We start from the raw sequence: 19763 nt of genomic DNA, 5'->3' as shown, positions 1-19763 counted from the left end.
GGGGGGGAGCGGCCCCCAGCCTGAACCCAAACCACTGAGGGGGAGTGGGGTTGGTGGGGAAGAGGACGGAGCTGGACGACAGGAGTGGGTGAACAGGGCAGACCCTGGGCTCTGTCCCCGCCAGCTCCCCAAGGGGGAGTGGCTCTGGCCCTAAAGCAGCAGGGGTAAGGATGGAGGGGAGCAAACCTGGCCCTGGGCCTCTCTCCTTCCCCAGCCTTCTCTTCTCCCTCTCCCCCCAGCCCAGCAGGTGGTGGCAGCGACACAGCGGACAGCCGGGGGGTGGGGGGGCTGGTCCTGTCCCCCCTGCTCCCTTCAGGCTGCAAAAATAGCCTGGCAACATTTCACGGCACACCTGTTCATTTCTGATGCCACACTGGTTGTGAAACACTGCTTTACATTACTCCATTTTGTATCAGCACCTGAGAGTCTTTGTTGGATGGCCATGATCTGGCACTTCCTTTTCCAAGGAAAAGCCAAGGTCGGTGTAGGTCTAACATAGGCAGCTCTATTCCAACTGAAAATTCTTCCCATTGAAGAAATTCTTATGAACCCAATTGAAATATGTCCAAATCTCCTTTCTGTTGCCAGAGCAGACAAAAATCAGTGTTTAAATTTGCATTTTGTCACCATGTCTGTATTTTTATTTTAGGAAGAAGATTAGAAAATATACGGAAAAAAGTGGAGGAAGCTTTTTTAGAGGCAGCATGGCGGCAGCCATCCATTCTTTTAATGGATGATCTTGATCACATTGTTGGTGTTCCTTCTGCTCCAGAACATGAGAACAGCCCTGAAGCAGTTCAGAGCAATAGACTTGCACATGGTAGTACTGTACTAACAGCTTCTGAGTGGGGGTTTTTTTTTCATTTTTTTGTTGTTTGGATAAAAACGTGGTGTAACTTGGGTAACTTTTTGTACTCGAATCATAATGGCCTTGATAGTTGTGATGTTTTAGCAGCTATATTGTTCACATCTTCAGAGTAGCTGCAACATTTAGCACGCTTCAGCTGAATCTTAAACCAAAGTCATTAATATTGGTTATTACATATAAGTAATATTTCTCTTATCTGAATACGTAACCTCTTTATGTGCCTACTTGGTACACTTCATTTTATTTAGCCTCTCGGTCATTATAATATTCACAACTCAGACACTTTAATTGAATAAGTGAACTATATATCCATGTGACCCCTATTTTCAGCCATTAGTAAATCTTTTCACAGATATTTTTCTGCATTGAAAAGGTTTAATATTAAATAATTAGCAGCAATGTATTTTAATATTAAACTGTATTAAATTCTGTCCATGTAGAGTTGAGTCTGTGAACACAGAGCTTCACTTTTTGTAGCAGAGGGAGATTACAATTTTTATTAGGTGTTTTTTGAAGTTCTAGATTCACACTGAAATGGTATTTAAAAAATGTTCACTTAAGTTGCATGCACAGTATTTGTTATTATGTGTAAAGTTTCAGTTTTTTAATACTTCATATATACATTTTGTACACGCAACAGACGGATAGAATTTTAAACCTTTAAACCTATATGATCTACCTTGCATATATACTTTCTTTATTTTTGTCCATGAAATCTCATAGGTTTCTTACTCTCTGTGCTTAAAGATCTATCTTTATAGTTAATGCATTTAGGGGCACAGCCGCTATGGTCTTGGAATTATGTAAGAAGCACAAGTTTCTGGTAATATCTTCTTTTTTTTTTTAATTGAACCAACTGTATAGTTGAGAGAGATGTTAGACAAACTTTCAGGCACACAGTGCCTTTCCTTTTTTCCAATAAAAGATATATCACCAAAGAATCTCTCGCATCTGTACAGTTTATACAGATGCAGCTTCTGGATAGTTTATAAGAGGCTTTCATCCTCTTAGCTTGTCACAGAATACAGTAAAACAAACAATTATATTTATTGTTATATGGTAAGTATATTATTGCTATATAACCTAAGTTATAGATTTAGGATAGTAGCTTTCTGAATCTTAATTCCAGTTAGAGAAGCAGAATTCACAGTAGAGAAAAAAAATCATCTTCATTATTAGAATGTAGATATTATCATTAGTGACCTGCACTGCAAAATAGTGGATCTATATTAGAGTGTGTTATGAAAAATAAAGATTTCTGAGGTGGGATACTTTATTTTCACTGGACCAGCTGCATAGGTGGAAAAGTTGCTAGGTAAGCTTTTGAGCACACCCTTCTGTTTAAATAAGACTGAAAGCTTATTTAACATCTCTCCCAACTCTAACACAATCTGGGCACATCTACACATCCACTAATGTGCTTTAGTTAATTAATTTATTCTAGTACCTCCACTGTGAGGTACTAGAAAATGCACATTAGCCTATTTTAATGTGCATAAGATAACGAGCATGTTTTTTGTGATGCTGTAATGCACATTAAAATAAGCTAATGCATATTAAAGTGCACTTGTAGACACGCCCTCTTGTTTCTTGCATATTCCTTGAACTATCAGGGTCCAGTGAGTTAGAAAATACTATAATACATTACAGAAAGGTATTATAGTATTAATTATTATTTCATTTGTTTTAACAATCCTTTCCACTATCAAATGCACAGTATCGATATATGGAATATAGAATATTTTTAATTCATGAAACTGTCTTCTCTACCCAGTTTTGAAAGATGTGATAAAAGAAGTCATTTCAATGGGCAGCTTGATTGCATTAATTGCCACAAGCCAGTCAGAACATTCCCTGCATCCTTCTCTTGTTTCTGCTCAAGGAATTCACATGTTTCAGTGCTTTAAACATATCCAGCCTCCAAATCAGGCAAGTGCAGTCAATGAATAACTTCGATCAAAATGTTGGTTTTGACTTGCTGCCCCAGATATTAAACAAAAAAAAGAATAGTTTGTGGCTGACAGTTTGCTATTTGATCTTTTATGATATTAAATACCTTGTAACTCTTCTATATGTTGTCTTGAGGTGCTTTGAAAAGACAGCAAAAGGAATACCTATTTGTGACTGGCTTCCAACCATCCAAATTAATAGATATTTCACTGTAATGTGCACCTCTGAAATTTCTTTTTTGTTATAAAATGTCTGTAAGGAATGTTATTTTTTAACTTTTTTAAATAGACTGTAATGTCATGGTAAAAAATAGCAAAAATATATTGAATGCAGTGTTCTCTGCAGGAAAAATAATGATTTAGACATAGCTTATCACAGACTATCCCTTACACTTTGGAACTGAATCCAAGTTGTTCTCTTTGTTGTCCTGTCATAAACCAGTATTTTAAAATCATTGTCTGGACAGTATAATTAATATCCAGTATAACATCTACCTGTATTGCCCAAGTCTTGCATTTCAAATCTCTGATTTACAGCAGAAGATAGGACTTCATTGGAAACATCACGTTGCATGACAATATAAAGTTCAACAGTTGTTATGATGACAAAATGTTAGATAGCCATTCTTGACCAGAGTACTATGAAATGCTTTTAAGGTTTCAGTGCAATATTAGCACTTTCTTAAAAGGAAACACATTCAGTTTGTTATACTAGACTTGTGCCTAGTGGACAAAAAGCCCTATGTTGAATAACATTTTGGTGACTGTTTCACACATCTGAGACATTTGTGCCCTCTTTGAGTGATAAATCCATGTAAGTGTAGAACTGCACATAAATTAGCTGTACATTTTCATTTTTCAGGAGCAGAGATGTCAAATGTTGTGTTCCATAATAGAAAATAAACTGAGCTGCACTGTAAACAAGTTCTGTGATCTTGATCTGCAGCATATTGCAAAGGAAACGGAAGGATTTGTAGCTAGAGATTTTACATTGCTTGTGGATCGTGCCATACATGCATGTGTTTCTAACAGGAGAGCATGCAAAAAAGAAGGTATGTGATATTTTCACAAAATCTCTACTTACATAATTTTAATTCCATCAGATAAAAAACATTTGTAATAATACAAAACTGTCTTTATCTTTACATGTAATATGTATTTAATTGTTCCATTTAAAAGTGTAGTTGTTTTTCATAGGAACTACAAGTTGTTCTACTTTCTCACTGCAGTTTTTATTTCTGGGGTTTGTTTGTTTTTTTTAAGCAGAACTGAATCTGTCAACTTCACATTTTCAAAAAGCTTTAAAAGGTTTTACACCATCATCTCTGAGAAATGTTAACTTACACAAACCTAAAGATATGGGTTGGGACAGGATTGGTGGCTTAAAGGATGTCCAGCAAATACTCATGGATACTATCCAGTTACCAGCAAAGGTATCCTTTTCTTTTAAACAAGGAACAGTTGCTGCAGTATTGTGCATATCATGTTTCGGAATTCTGATTAACAGCTCTACTTTAAGGAAAGAATGGATGCTTAGGGGATCAGTATAGTACTTGGAGTCCTAACACGGAGAAGGCTAATGTGGTTTTAAGTCTTCTGCCGTCGGAACAGACCTGATGCAAAAAAAAAACCTCAGTGTGCCATAGCTAGCCCTCAGGGCCTATATGAAATATAGCAGCTGGTGCCTTACTGCAAGTGGTTTGTAGAACTTCCCTGACATTTCCATAGTATAATGACCTCACCACTGGCATACTGCTTTTGCCTCCCGACATGCCATTTTACTCCAGGACTTATGTGCAAGTCTTCAGAATGTAACACTTACAACTGTCTTCTACAGTGCCTTAGCCTGGGAGTCTCCCCTTGCAGAGCCAGCATTAGGGAAAATGGTACTCTGGCTTGGGTGAACTTGTATTTTGGTGTCATCTCTCCCTCCTCCCTACCTTCCCCCTCCCCACCCCTTCCCCAGTCAGCCAGAGCTGCTGCAGGCAGAGGTAGAGGCAGGCAGGAAGGAATGCAGTCCAGCAGGAAGCCAGAGCAGCATCAGGCACTAGGTAGACAGGCACTGCTGCTACTGTGCAGGAGGAAGGCAGATAGACCACCCCACCCAAACATGCCCACACTGGCTCCTTCTAAGCAGTAGCTGGAGGTATGCCAGGCAGGCTGGGCTGGGCACTGCTCCTCGTGCCTGGGACACGGATCAGCTGGGATGGGGCAGGAGAGAGCACTGCTGTGAGGATGGGCTGCTCGTGTGTGTGTGTGTGTGTGTTTGGTGCCCCTTGACCACAGTGCCCTGGGCAGTTGCCCACGCTGCCCACCCCTAAGGCTGTCTCTGTCCCCTTGGCTGGTATTAGTTTATGCTACTCTAGCCCCCCTTTATGCTATTCTAGCCAGCCCAAAAGCACCAGAGTGAGTTTGATCCACTTACCCTGAAACTCTTCCAGTAAATGGTCAGAGTATTTTGCAAAGGCAAGTGTTAGGTTACTGTAATATAGGTATAATGTTTTATAGGTATAATGTAGCCAATAAGTACATCAGTAAAGCTCTTTTTGATGATAATGTGGATGAAATAGGTAATTCTGCAAGAATATCCATAGAAACTAGCACTAGTCAGAGCTCAGTTATTACAACGTTATCAATAATTACATCTTAAAGAATGGATGCTACCGTGATTCCTTTTTTTTCAGTATCCAGAACTCTTTGCAAAACTGCCCATACGACAGAGGACAGGAGTTTTGTTATATGGAGCTCCTGGAACAGGGAAAACCCTCTTAGCTCATGTAGTTGCCCAAGAGAGTAGAATGAATTTTATCAGCATCAAGGTAACAAAATATTGATGGTTTATTAGATCTTTGGGGTAGAATGAAATTCCCAAAAGAATTACGCTGTCTCGGGGGGATGGAACTACACAGGGACAGGAATGTAAAATGTGCATACAAAAACAAAATACCAGAGTAAGAAACTCCAAAATAAGGTCATATGGTCACTTAGTGTCCAGAAAGAAAGTGCTACATATTTTTCATTCCCAATCCTTAAGGAATTTTAACAAAATTATTAGTAGTTATCTGCTAAGTAAGGATTAACGTGTTTGGCAAAGAAAGGTCATTGCTGAAAAATTTTCTGAACTGGGAGATAAGTGTAGAGCTTGGAAATCTGAATATCTAATCATTCCTGCCTGATTTCATGGTGTGGCTATGTAGTTATCACAAGAGGGGAAGGGGTTGTGTGCTGTTAATTGTAAAGTGTTTTTTAGGAAACTGTCCCATTTTCTTAGTTTCACATCCATTATATAATTATCCTAACTTTGACTGCAGTGGTAAAATAATTTAAATGCATCTTCGAAGTACAGGGGGATCCATAGTCTTGTGACACTGTAGCATATTTCCCCTTGTAATGAGAAATCTGTGAAACGGCGGAATTAAAATCACTTGGCAAAGTTTGAGGGGCATTTTGTTTAATTTGCCAATCATTGCTTTCCTATTATTTGAAATTATCTTTTGCTAGCATAAATAGTGGTTTCTCTGGTCCTACAGTATCTCACCTTGTTAACAGATTAAGGTTAAGAAATTAAGGTAATTTTAATTAAAAGAAAATCACAAGTCTCCTTTTCTTTTTGTTTTTACAGGGACCAGAGCTACTTAGCAAATATATTGGAGCAAGTGAACAAGCAGTTCGAGAGCTCTTTATCAGGTTGGTCCTATTAAGATTTGTGGGTTTATAAATAGATTCTGCCGTTTGATGATAAAAAGAAATTATTTGAATTTTCTTGTCAGTAGATAGACCTGGCATAGTGACTTTAATCATAGACCTGAAATAGCCAGACCTGCTGAATCATGAAGCAGACTTTTAGACAAAACAGCAAGTGTATTTTACATTTTTAAGCAGGTTTGTTCTGTTTAACCAAAAGTTAATAGATGTATTGGCGTTGGGTTATATTTTATTCTAGGGCACAGGCAGCTAAGCCTTGCATTGTTTTCTTTGATGAGTTTGATTCTATTGCTCCTCGCCGAGGTCATGATAATACTGGAGTAACAGACCGGGTTGTTAACCAGCTGTTGACTCAGCTAGATGGAGTGGAAGGCTTACAAGGTAATAATTCAGCTGTATGTAACTTTCTCAGGCAAGAATTCAGCAGATACTAATGAAGTTCTCCTGATTTTTCTAAGGGGTTTATGTGTTGGCTGCTACTAGTCGCCCTGACTTGATTGACCCTGCTCTGTTAAGACCAGGTAGACTGGATAAATGCATATACTGTCCACCTCCTGATCAGGTAAAAAAGGAAAAAAGCAAAATACTGTACGATATGTGAAAGGATTCTCCGCTGCATTATACTTTGTGTTGTCACTGACACCTGAAAAACGAACTTGATCCACTACTGCATAACTCCAGTTTTATGCAATGCCACTCCATTGACTTCTTTGTCATTGCAGTGGTATAAAAATGACTCGTATTACTCCAGTCCAGCAAGTTTAAAGTGGACACTAAACCTGACGAAATTAAGATAGTTCTTTGCTCCCTTTCCATGAATTTAACCAAAGGCACAGTGTTGAAAGCACTGGAGAATTACTGTATTTACTCAAATACCAGACAAGGGTTTTTTTCTCATTCCGCATGGTTGGGAAAAGGGCCCATTGCTATGGATTCTAGTAAAGACTGGGATGGGACATAGGCAGGGCATGCAGGCATCTGCTTCAGCTTTAACACTGACCAACCTCCACCCCCGCCCATGTGCTCCCTGTAGTCTAAATCCACTGTTTTTAGACTTGTGTTTATAAAAGGAATGTCACCTTTCAGATATTGTAATGCAGTGTTACAAGTGTCATGTTGGATTTTGAACAGTGATGTTAATATTGTTATATCTTCATGTAGCTGCCTGATGTTTCCCACAAACTTGGGACCAAATCTGAGTCCTGTGGACAAACTCTTCATAAAAGAGGGTTTGTCTACAGGAAATATGTTGCTATTGGAAGTTGGGAGATTCAGGCTTTTCTTTTCACCTATAAGAAGGGCCAAAATGACTAATTAAGCTGGTATAGCAAAACATTCTGTTTCCCTATGCAAATTAGTGACCCAGGAAATCTGCTCTTGGCATTGAACCATGAGCCACTTCCATTCCCACTCTCCGTTTCCCTTCTGTATTCTAGACGAGGAGGGTATGAAGTCCAGTTGATTGGGCTCTTCGTTATTTGTCCCCAAAAACTGATATTCCCATAGAGCATTATGATCCCTCGAAGGGCTTGGTCCAGCACTTTATGCAGTAAATGGAAGGACAGTCATTGACTTAAGTTTTGCATGTGTCCTGAAGAGACTGCAAAGATTGTCTCTCTGATTATCTGTGATTTGAAAATTATTGCTGTTAATTTTCAATTTATGTGGCTATCTTCACAAATGACACCCCTTTTCGTTATCATGTACACAAGAAAGATAACCATGCATAATAGGATGCAAACACCACCTAATCAAATATGTCATTTTTATTCCTATAGTACAGGAAATTAACTCTTTAGACCAAAAGACTCATCTTCCCTTTTTTTGAACACTTCTGTTCTAGGCTAAATACAGACAGCCGAAAAGCCTCGGGCTGAATTGATCCAATCTTTGCAGGTTTCTCGAAACTATATGGAGCAGAGCAATTTCTTCAGCCATGCCTAGCTGGCTGAGGAGGGGGTGTGGCTGAGGGAATCATCTGGCTCCTGGCAGGCAGGGGGAAGGAAGAAAGCCCTACTGTAGGCTTTCTTCCCACCCCCACTCCCCTGGAGGCTGAGGAGGGGGCATGGCTAGGGGAATCATCTGGCAGGAAGGGGGAGGGAGGAAAGGCCTGCTGTAGGCTTCTCCCCTCTGTGCTGGGAAGACGCTAGGTGGGGGTCCGGTGCCAGGTGGAGGGGCTTCCGCCATGCGTCCTCCTCTGCAGGCTGGAAGAGTGATAATGTTCCAGCTAGGGAGCAGAGGCATGGGGTAGACCCTGCTCCCCTGGAGCAGACAGGACAGCCCCTAACTGCAGAGCATCCTGGGATGCTGGGGGATTGTGGGTTAACTTGAACCAGGAGGGGATCTAGAACAAAAGTTCCATAAACTGGCTTGACCTAAATCTGACCTAAGTCTGATAATGCATCCAACCAGGTTTATCTTAAACCAGGTTTGGCCATTTTGGAAGTCATTTAAGTGCACCGAACTTCTGTTCTGTTACAGGTTTAAACTGGTTTCTGATCACTTACACTGATGTATGTAAAACTTCTGTCCCTATGTTTAGAAAGGGGACCACAAATAAAAATGCAAATTCAGTTATATTTACAATACTTATCTGAAAGTTCATAATTCATGGTACTTTTAAAAATCTTAGCTACTGACAGTATAATTAGAGAATTATGGTGCATTAGGTATTTTTTCCACAAACAGTTCGAGAAAAGATTATATGGTTGTAATTTGGAATAGATTGTTTACTATGACACGTGTCCCTATATATGCTGTTTTAATTATACTAGTATTGTCTTTCAAAATACATTTCTGCATATTAATTTTGACCTGTTAGAAAGTTCCTCATAAAGCACAGTGCTAACATACTGCAGAGCAATTAAAAGGAAGAAAAAGAAACAGATGGCTTTTATTTACAGTACTTTTCTTCTATAGACTTCTCGTTATGAAATCTTAAAGGCCCTTAGTCATTCTCTGCCTTTGGCAAATGATGTGGACTTACAATATTTGGCAGCAAAAACAGAATATTTCACAGGAGCAGACTTGGAAGCTTTATTATACAATGCTCAATTAGAGGCAGTACATTCTAGTTTGGGTTCAAGCTTACCACAAGTAAGTACACTGAAATGTAAAGCATTTCCTTTGACCACTGTTTTGTTACTCATCTCTTTTGAAGAAGGCAACTTTGTCAAAAATAGATTTCCCCTATTTCTGGTGAAATAATATTTAATAAAATTTCTTCCTTTTTTGTAATTATTGTAATTTCTAGATTCTGTCAGAAGTTAAATCTTACTCTGTTTGCTACATAGTAATAATTGTAGTATTCTCTCTCTCTGACAAAATTATTATTTTTTTAAATATATTTTGCCACTTTAAATACGCCCCAGGTTTTCAATGTAAAATTGATTTATTCTTGCCAAACACATTTGCTATTTGCATGGGCCCTACTTGCCTAAGGACTGCCTTCTGTCTTATGCTCTATCGCATAGTCCCTAAGGTCAGCTAAGAGTAACCTCCTGCAAGTACCATCAGTATGCCAAGTGCACTTAGTGAAAACACACGGGACATCATTATCAGCAGTCACTCATCAGCTCTAGAACTCCCTCCTTACTGAGGTCTGCCAGAGCCTGAACTTCATTCAGAAGCAGTGCAAGACCCTCCTATTTAGGCAGGCACTTAGCAAACAAAACAAGGCTTAGGATATCACTGAGGGGATTTCAGTTTTATGTTGATAAAAGTTGCCTTTTAAGTTTTTTTTTCTCTTGTTCATTCTTCTGTTTTATATGTTGTTCTGTTCTGTTATTGTAAGCTGCCCTGAGCCTTTATAAGAACCCAAAATGTCTTTGTTAATACATGGCTAATGATCAGTCCAGAGATTTGATAATCATCCATCATTAAGAGGAGGTTATGGACAAAATTAAAGTGTAGTTTGTGCCATATCTAGCTCTAACCACCAGGGTGAAAGAAACGATCAAAATGAACTCAAGGGTAAAGGATACCATCAGCATAAACTCAACACAACCTTCTGTTTAGCCTTAATCAAGAAGTGTATTTCCAAACTGTCCAAACCACATGATATTATCTCAAAGAAATGGCATACCCAAAGCCTCTTTCTAAGTTAGCAGTAGGATTTTCTCCTTGCTAGAAAACTTGAGAATTCCTACTAATGATGGTCCAAGAACTTTTCAGCTATCCTTCACCAGCCAGAAAGAATACAGATGTACAATCCACATTGGTTTCTTAAACATATCTTACCATTTTTAGGATATAACACAAGCAAATAAAAAAGTTATTATTGTTCTACCACAAAAGAAGAAAGTTCAGTCCAAATTTGTAGAATTTTCTCTGCAAAACATTTAGAAATGTACTTGTAATGGAAGACATATGGATAAAATTGGCAACTGACCAGACTGCCCCAATTAAATTTTTTGTTGAATGCCAATTTTTAAATTAAACTTCACGTTACTGGTAGTTATGAATTAATTAAAGCCTCTAATTATGTTTCTTGGTTTGTCCCAGGATTTTGGTTCCAGTTCTGACAGTGACTTCAGTCTCTCTTCTATGGTTTTCTTAAATCACAGCAGTGGTTCAGAAGATTCAACAGGGGAGGGAGAAGGAGGGCTAGAGCATTCTCTCATTTCCTTGGAGATGTCCGAGTTGCTTCCTGAAGACTCAGGAAGATCCAACATGTATCGTCTTTATTTTGGTAGTTCATATGAATCGGAGCTGGGAAATGGAACTCCTTCAGAACTGGTAATTTGTCTTTTTTTCATAATTGACATTCTAAATATTTGTTTTTCCTGGAGTGAAATGAAAAAATATATGAAGTGAATTTAAAAAAAGCCCTGCAGAATCTACTATTGACTTTTCCATAGGCTGAAGGAGAGAAGTCTTAGGGTGTGTTTGTACCACTCAATTACAGCTTCAGGAAGGATGCCAGTGAGACATGTTATACCTGTTTCATTTGCTGCTTCCCAAACTGGAAATAGTGGAAGTAGTTCTTCATGTCTGGACACATGACACATTTAACACTGTTGTAATTGACATCAGTATTACATTGGCATTGCATAGTTGCATTGGTGTCTAAAACAGACGGAAGACTAAGGCTGTGTAAAAACATTTGTTTTGACCAGAAAAAAAGTCTTCCATTAGAAAAATAGCCCCAGAGTTGGACTGTACAAACAGTCCTCCAGCCTCATGGCTAGAGAGCTTCACAGACAAGCTCTCCAGCCAGGGGGCACTAGAGGGCTGCTCCCTGGGCACCTATACCTGCCCTTAGGGGAGCCCACTAATTAACATTCTGTCCTCTTCCTTTCCACAAACAGCCCCAGGAAGGTTTCCTGCCCTGGGAGAACGCCTCCACATCCCACCAGTCAGCTGATGGTCAGGAGTCATTTTTCCATGGTGGCAATCCTCCTGGTTCTCCCTTGCAGGAGAACAGCTTCTCTCCTTAACCCAGAGGAGCACTCAACCTCTGGGAGCCTTGCTTCAGGGCCACAGCAGCACACCTTGTCCCATGCTGCTTTGGGGTTATCCAGGGCAGTACAAGGCAACTGTCACAAACTTGACCATGGGGCACTAGTGAAGGCACAAGTTTCTCCCTTCTGTACTGCCACTTGCTCCAAGTAAGAGACTGAGGTTGTCACAAGATAGCTCCTTATGTCAGCAAGCCCCAGTTCCCCTGGCGTTATATGCCAGATTTTGCAGTGGAGGTGGGAGATCTCTATCAGCCTTGAGTGGATGCCACATTAGGGTTATGGAAGAAGTCCCAAGTCCTCCCCCACATATAGAGAATCAGCCTGGAATATTACTTGCCCAGAAATCACTGTTTTCACTGGCAGTCAGTATGGAGTCAAGCAGCAAAAAGATTCTCCTTTCATGTGGCATCAGATATCAGCTTCCTAGTCTATGAGCCACTGTCATATTGCATGATGTGTGGATTGTGTCTACCCTGTCTGGGCATTTGTAAAGATTGCAGCTTTCTACTAAGGGTTGTGGTGTTTGTTGGACACCGTATTCCAAGATGTTCGTTATTTACATAGGATGAAGGAATTATGCAAACAAAACAGACCTGCATAATCTGGTCTCCCAGTCTGGAGTCAGAAAATAAAATAAGTACAGATTCTTACCCTCTAACCTGGCTACCCCTAGCTTCCCATGAGAGTTCTTGCCAGAGTTCTAAAAATCGGCCTTCCTGCTGATTCTGCCAGTCCTTGTAACTGGGGCCAGCTGAACCTCAAAGCCTGAGACAAATATTCCAATGTTTATAAAAAACCTCTAAGGCAGGGGTCAGCAACTGGCATGTGTGCCAGTGTGGCACATGAAGCCATTTTGCTCAGCACATCACAGCTGGCCTGGGTTCTGGGCAAGCCCCTGTAACCAGCCACGGAGCCTGAGTTGTTCGTACCAGGCAGTAGGGAGGCTGCAGGCAACTGCGCCGGGGTCTGTGGAGCCATGGCCCAGCTTGTTGCCAACAGCAAGCGCACACACACCTCAGGGTACACAGGGAGCCAAGACTGCGCTGCCACAAGGATCGGGCCCCTCACAAGTCCCCCTCCATCTGCCTCTGGCACACCAACATCTTGCAAACTGAGGTTGCAGGGCTTTTTTTGGCACTCTGCACAAAACTTTGCAACCCCTTTCATCAGCATTATTCTGATCACCCATGAGTCACCAGAACCCTTCTGAAGTTTCTGGCTACTGTGAGACACCTAGAGCCCCTCTGGCAGAAAGGCCATTACTCCTAGATGCCTTTGCTATCATAGAGTTGATTAACCCCATCTTTGGCAGACAGTGCACAGGAGTGCCCGTCCTACCAGGGGCCCCTTGTATCTTCTATCGTGAGTAGCAGTTCTTCTGGACCTAGAACACAATGGCAAGGGATAATTAATAGTTTTACCCTCTCCCTAAGTTCCCTAGCTAAACCATATCCAAAACTATAAAGATATATGCAAGCAGTATAACACATTCTATAGAGTGATGACAGCAGCATAAATGGATATACAATAACACAGGTTTTCAAACTAGACCACACATGCCACATCAGTACAATAAAACACAAGAAAATTATAGTATGCTGGAAACCCCAAAACATAACAGGGTTCATGACTGTGGCAGGGGCATTTTACTGTGGTGGTAAGGCTCCCAAGTGTTGTCACTACAGCAAAACAGTCTGCCTCAGCCTGCTCTGCTCTGGGTCATATGGACAGTCAGGGGAAGCCTGTGGGGTGGAAAATGGGATGAGGGAAAGCATCCACACACCAGCCCTTCCGGCTTTTTAATCACCACTCCCATGGCTCAGCTGAGGGAGGGGATGTTGGGGGAGGGGATACCAGGGGAAACAGAGGGAGCAGCACAACAAAGCCTCTGCCTGCTTCTTATGCTGGGAACTCCAGTGTGAGAAGCAGGCAAGGAAGAGCTGTGGCTGCTCCTTCTCATCTACAGAATGTGGGGAGCAGCTGCTCCCTTTGCCTTCTCCAGACTGAGGTGACCCCAGTCCAGCCCCACTCTTCCTGGGCCCCAGGAGGAGTTAAGCCACAGGAAAGTATGTAGACATTCAGTCTCCCAAGAGAAACTCTCCTTGGAGCAATTTAACTCTGGTTGTTCCTGATTTATTTTTCTTCTGGGGTGGCCAATTTTGCTTTGGGAGAAAAAGCTTGAATGTTTCCACACTTATTTTCCACTGGTGAGCAGCAGTTCTCCCAGTAGAAACTGAACATCTGAACCTGGCCTAAATCTCCTAGTGCAGTGGTTTTTAGCCTGTGGTCCATGGACCCCTGGGGTTCCACAGACTAGCTCTAAAGTAGTGTTTCTCAACCCATAGGTCACAACCCAAAAGTGAGCCACAAGAATATATGAAAGGGTCATAAACAATCATGAAAAATCAAGGATTTTCTCCTTTAAAGGAGAAAAATGTAGGAAACCACAGGTTTCCACTTGCAAGCTGACAGGAGGCTAGCTACTTAAACTGTTTACTGGGTCAGGACTGGCCATCAATGTTTACAAATGGGTCCTGGTACAAAAAAGGTTGAGAACCATTGGTCTAAGGGGTCTGCAAAAGATGACCATGATCAATCAAAAATATCTGAATACCCACATTTACAATTCAAGGGGGTTTGCACCTCCATTCAAAATTGTTTAGGGGTCCACAAATGAAAAAAAGGTAAAAACCACGGTTCCAGGGCAGTTGTTGCAGTACTTGTTATTATAGCACCTTACCACAAGGTGGCTGGCAACCTGGTATTGACTCTTTGCACCTAGCAAACAGATACCCTAGGACAGTGGCCACAATACACATTCCTAATTTTTCCTTGTATAACTCTATCCCAGATTCTGTATTTTATACCTGCTTAGGGCCATATAAAGTGTATCTGCTCCTTGTTAATACCAACATAAGACTGCCTGGCACTAGCATAAATGTGCTGGCCTGATCCTTTGTAGTACTTTTGTTTCCAAAAGACTCTTCTGTCAGTGCATATTTATGGCTGGGTGGGTTATTACCAGTGACTGTGTTCCTAGCTGTAAGAACTGAAGTCAGTGTTAAGAAGTAGAACTCCTCTTGTTTTGGTATCACCCAGTCAAAGAACCTGTTTTGCTTTATACCTTCATTTGTATTACACACAGGATTTACCACAAGAAAATGTCAGTAATTATCATTCAGGGTTTGATCTTGGACCAGTGGCTTGAACACATTATTATAACTCACATGTCATACATGCACAGGTTCAATTCAGAGTGAAAAGCTAAAGAATAGAAATTATGAAGAACAAGAAAGTGGGCTGGGGAATGTGATGCAATGCAGTAAACAGATAAAAAAGCAAACTTATTTTTCTTTTAAATAGTGATACCACATCCTAAAGCTAAGCACAGTGACCAAAATAAGACAACAATGTGTGAATTCATAGGAAAAACAGATTGAGGTAGGTAGTCATGTTAATCTGGAGTCAGACAGAAGGCAGGGTAGAGTTGCACATTGTAGACTAACTGAATCAGAGATGCATAAGTTTTTGTGAGCCACAGGTCACTTTTATTAGATGCTGTGAAAGGACATGCAGAGAACAGGATATCAAATAGAAGGAGTGGTTTAGCTACAAACTACAGGGAAGTGGGGGGAAAACCAATTGTAAAACTTGATAAAGTTCCATCTTCAAATCAGCACTAAGTAGTGGGAGACTTCTGAAATTTCTATTGGGGGAGTAATATGTACAGTAAATATTAATTACTTTGGAGGCAAACTTGTGTTTTAAATGATATTTCCCTGTTGAGATATGGCTGCTTGTTGTCAGGAAGAGTCCCTAACTATTTAGGGGTAAAAATACCACTACTAATATGGAAAATACTATTATGTCATTTTGGTGACATTAAGATTTAAATAGTAACTACTTACTAACTCATATTTAACTATGTTCTTAGAAAACACATGGTTATTTGGCAGTCTTTGCTTCCATTCAAGGTCATTTGGGAGATCATTTTAATTCTGTGAATAGAAGTTCTAATACAGTCTTATGATAAGCTTGTCAAATACTATTAAGTTTTTTTTCTAATTGTTTTATCCACAGTGAATATACATCTTCAAATATAAGTCTGCTTAAAAATAATTTTGTTAAGTTTACAATGCCTTTTTAAATTCAGTTGAGCAAGTATTATGCTATTTGTAGTAAAAATGCAAGGAGCAACGTAAAGTTGCCTTAGGAAAAATTAGCGTCAAATAGTAAATAAGGCTTCACAAATAGAGGACGAGCCAGAGCGTAGAACAAGCTGCCAGAGGCAGCTGTGGAAATGTCATCGCTTGAGGTACTCAGTTGGACTTGACAGCTGTCTCTTAAGGGTGGTTTAGGGATGATAACATCATATGACACTGACAGAATAGACTTATATGACCTACAAGAGGCTTGTTCCAGTTAAATGAGTCTATTCCAGGTCTTGAAAGAAGTTTAAGATGAGGCAATTCAAATACTTTTCCCCCAAACAATTTTTTCTTTTAAATGTTCTGATTATTCTTTTATTTATTTTACTTTTCTCTCTATGTTCCCTGTACGTGTATGTGGTGTGATCTTTGATTTTTGTCAGAATTGTATGTCTGGTTGTTCCTGTTGGATACATGGTTAAAAACATGTTATCAGCAATCACAAGGAAGCATGATAGTTGCTAGCATGGTTTCAGCATAAATAAATACTATAGATGATTAGCTGAAAGATGGTATTGATACGGAATCAGAGTTAAGGTTGTAGAATCTATATGCTTGAAGTTTCATGTGGTTGTTAATGTTAATTTAGAGTTTTCTGTCTTTCATTTTGTAATAACTGAAGTATTCTGATTGAGCAAGCTTATATATATATTTAGAACATTAATTTTAGTTTAGCTTAGTTTGGTAACATTTGTATCTTTCCTGTGTGGTAGCCATTTGTTCTGGAATGCATAACTTAGGTATACCATATTTACTTGACTCTAAGGTGAGCCCTCCCTTCCATCATGCAGAAGACAGCTCCTCATTTTAGATTCAAGTACAGGTGTGGGGGAGAGGGGGAGCAGCTGCAGTTCCAACCACAACTCCAAGGTTGAAATACCCGCAAAGCTTCTGCTTTCTCCTCTCACCTCCCTCCCCCTCCCTCTTTTCCCTGTTTACCTTGTCATTGCATACCCAACTCCAGCTGGGGGCAGGGATCATGTAGCACATGCTGCCTTCAGCCCCAGCCCAGGGGACAGGCAGGAGTTGTGGGACAGGTACCTGGGGATGCACACATAGATAGGGTGGGATAGGCACTGAGGAGCAAGCAGGCATCCAGGGAGACAAGTGCGGGGGTCAGTGGGCAAACCGTTTGACTCCCCTGGTGCCTACTCCACGACCACCTGGCCCCCTGTGGCTGCTTGCCTTGCTGTATTGGGGAGGTGGGGGACAGGATGAATTTGAGATGACCTTCCAAAGATCAGATTTTAGACATGGAAAAATTTTTTAAAAATTTTTCTATTTCTAGTGTATAATTATTGGGGGGGGTTCATCTTAAAAATTTAGAGTCATCTCAGATTCACTAAATACAGTAAATCCATAGAGACCTTAGATATAAATGCATAAATATTACAAATATGGAATAAAGATTAAACTCTTCAAAGATAGGAAAGTTCATAAAAAGGAAGGTAACCATATTTCACTTTGGAAAAATCTAGTTTTGTAAGCATTTCTGTCTCCCAAATATCTTGTTTCATTAGCCTAAAGCTTTATTTTCTGGCAAGTCACTATACATGACCTACATTACATACTTTAGAAAGAATGAACTTTTTTTGGTGATAAGAGAAAACTGAAGTAGATGAAAAGTGTGCTTACATGAAAAGAGGGCAGGATTTTTTTATGATACCTTTTAATTGGACCCCTAGTGTAGTTGAGAAAGAAGCTTGACTTCTGAAACATCATGGCTACAACACTCCAACCTAACAGTCGCATAAAAATCTTAACTCCTGAAGTAGCAATTTTGAATAAATTAATCTTTTTTTCCACCTGTCACTATAGAGCTCTCTGTGTTTGTCTGGACCAAATTCCGCAACCCATGATTTAAGTGGCATGAGTCTGAGAGATGTAGTATCATCACAACCCTCAGTGCTGAGAACAGCTTCACAGGAAGGTTACCAGGAACTTAATCAAGAGCAAATGGAACACCTCCGGACTGAAATCAATGCTATCAAGGCCAACTACCAGAGCAAGAATGGAGTAGGACAGTTTCTCCATAAAATTCAATCCTGTTTTTTCCCCATTTAGTTTTCACTTTTTGTTTGTTTGTTTACAAATTATTTCTGCAGTATTACACTAAAACATAGCAAAGTTTGTGTGTAATCACAGAAGATGCAAAGTTTGATAAAATGTTCAGAGATGTTGTTTGTCTTATAGCTAGGGATCTACTTAAAGCGTGCAGAGGGGAAGAAAAAATTGCAGACTGCATGTGGCGCCTGGTGCCATTTTTGTGGCAAGATCCCCCCCACTGAGTAGTCAAGGGGTCCTGGTGGCCCTGTCCTTCACCGCTGATTTGTGGAGAGTGTTGCCATTCATGGGGCCCTGCCCGTCACCACTGATTGGCAGAGAGGGCCACACAAAAGGCAGTCCTGTTGGCCAATTAGTAAAGAAGGAGGGTGGAGCTGGCATCTTGACTGCTCTCCCACCACCCTGGTAGGCTGCAAGGCCAGGCCAGCATTTTCTTTTTAATAAGGGTTTTTTTGTTGAGGGGTTTTTTTTTTTTGGGTGATTCCATACAAAATCACCAGGAACTCCAGTTCTCATGGTGATTGCAGAAACTGCCTTTTTTCCTAGTGTCCCTGAAAATTGCAAAATCATGAATCGAATAGATCCCTACTTATAGCTTAATACATTACTCCTGAATTAGTTACCATCAGAATATTGTATTTTGGAAACAGCTCCAAGCTTTTTGCTGTATTGCTCTGTGTCTTGTTACATGTAATAAACATTTTCCCATTCATTGCTGTATTTTTATTTTTATTTTCAAGGAGGCTATTACCCCCAGTCAGTCAGTGCAAAACAGGAGTACTTTAATCATTACTCAATCCCAACTGATGACTGCACTTGCAGGCACAAGACCATCAATTAGTCAAGATGATCGGAAAAAATTTCTTGAAATGTAAGTAGTAAATTCTTTTACTAAACATGCTTGTATCATATTTTTTTACATTTCAAGAGTTGTTTAAAGTCAGGGAGTTTTATTTAAAATATATAAATTTGGAATCAAGAATAGACTTGAACTTGGCACTCCAGAGTCACTTAATTGTTTCAGAATTGCTTACAAATTAGATCTGGACAAGGGAAGCACAATTCATCAGTGTTTTTCATGAACATATACATTGCTGTTTTCAGGTTTTTTTGCTTTTAGGGATTTTGATTGTATGTGGTATTGTTATTTCTATTGCTACTATATACAGTTGCAATGTTCTTTAACTATCTGTCCAGATACATTTCACTGATATATATGTTATTGTGTGCATTTATGTTCAGATTCTTTGGGGACTGTATATTTAAGTCTCTTACGGAAGTTGTAGAGGGCAAAGCAAATCAACCTCCTCCTTTTTAAATTCTTTCCTGAGAAATTCAGACTTTCACTTGTTATGCAGCCTTCTTGTTATTTGTTGATAGCTGCAGATAGTACTGTTATTTTGGGTATAGGATTATTGTAGCTTTTTTTTTTAATTTACTTTTTCTGTTAATTCCCTGAGAGGCTACCAGTATCTTCCTATTATGGAACCAGAAAAGTCTGACTTTT

The 19763-nt window shown here is 40.0% G+C and overlaps 2 protein-coding genes and 1 long non-coding RNA gene across 4 annotated transcripts in view; 2 read left to right on the top strand and 1 right to left on the bottom strand.

Annotated features, from left to right (window-relative positions):
• Nucleotides 1-19763, top strand: part of CDK6 (cyclin dependent kinase 6) — a 369693-nt gene that overhangs the window by 283393 nt on the left and 66537 nt on the right. The window lies entirely within an intron of this gene.
• The window catches only part of PEX1 (peroxisomal biogenesis factor 1), a 45999-nt gene that overhangs the window by 23775 nt on the left and 2461 nt on the right, over nucleotides 1-19763 (top strand). Inside the window, exons 12-23 of one of the 2 annotated variants that reach the window (XR_002100705.1) lie at nucleotides 650-820; nucleotides 2643-2797; nucleotides 3680-3869; nucleotides 4084-4250; nucleotides 5502-5636; nucleotides 6440-6504; nucleotides 6761-6903; nucleotides 6981-7084; nucleotides 9442-9618; nucleotides 11026-11259; nucleotides 15348-15425; nucleotides 18011-18096. Coding sequence is in view for 1 of the 2 variants with exons in the window: in XM_019533167.1 (XP_019388712.1) it covers nucleotides 650-820; nucleotides 2643-2797; nucleotides 3680-3869; nucleotides 4084-4250; nucleotides 5502-5636; nucleotides 6440-6504; nucleotides 6761-6903; nucleotides 6981-7084; nucleotides 9442-9618; nucleotides 11026-11259; nucleotides 18011-18208; nucleotides 18997-19127 (1870 nt within the window). In the remaining variant the exon portion in view is untranslated. Of the gene's footprint in view, nucleotides 1-649; nucleotides 821-2642; nucleotides 2798-3679; nucleotides 3870-4083; nucleotides 4251-5501; nucleotides 5637-6439; nucleotides 6505-6760; nucleotides 6904-6980; nucleotides 7085-9441; nucleotides 9619-11025; nucleotides 11260-15347; nucleotides 15426-18010; nucleotides 18209-18996; nucleotides 19128-19763 lie in introns of those variants that run through there. The other variant, XM_019533167.1, reaches the window with a different exon arrangement.
• Nucleotides 9416-19763, bottom strand: part of LOC109308822 — a 16785-nt gene continuing 6437 nt past the window's right edge. Inside the window, exon 3 of the long non-coding RNA XR_002100709.1 lies at nucleotides 9416-9427. This is a non-coding gene — a long non-coding RNA (uncharacterized LOC109308822). The remainder of the gene's footprint in view (nucleotides 9428-19763) is intronic.

This window comes from Crocodylus porosus, unplaced genomic scaffold (assembly GCF_001723895.1).
Source record: "Crocodylus porosus isolate Cpor-Errol unplaced genomic scaffold, CroPor_comp1, whole genome shotgun sequence".
NCBI lineage: Eukaryota > Metazoa > Chordata > Crocodylia > Crocodylidae > Crocodylus > Crocodylus porosus.
This window is presented reverse-complemented; position numbering and strand designations above follow the sequence as displayed.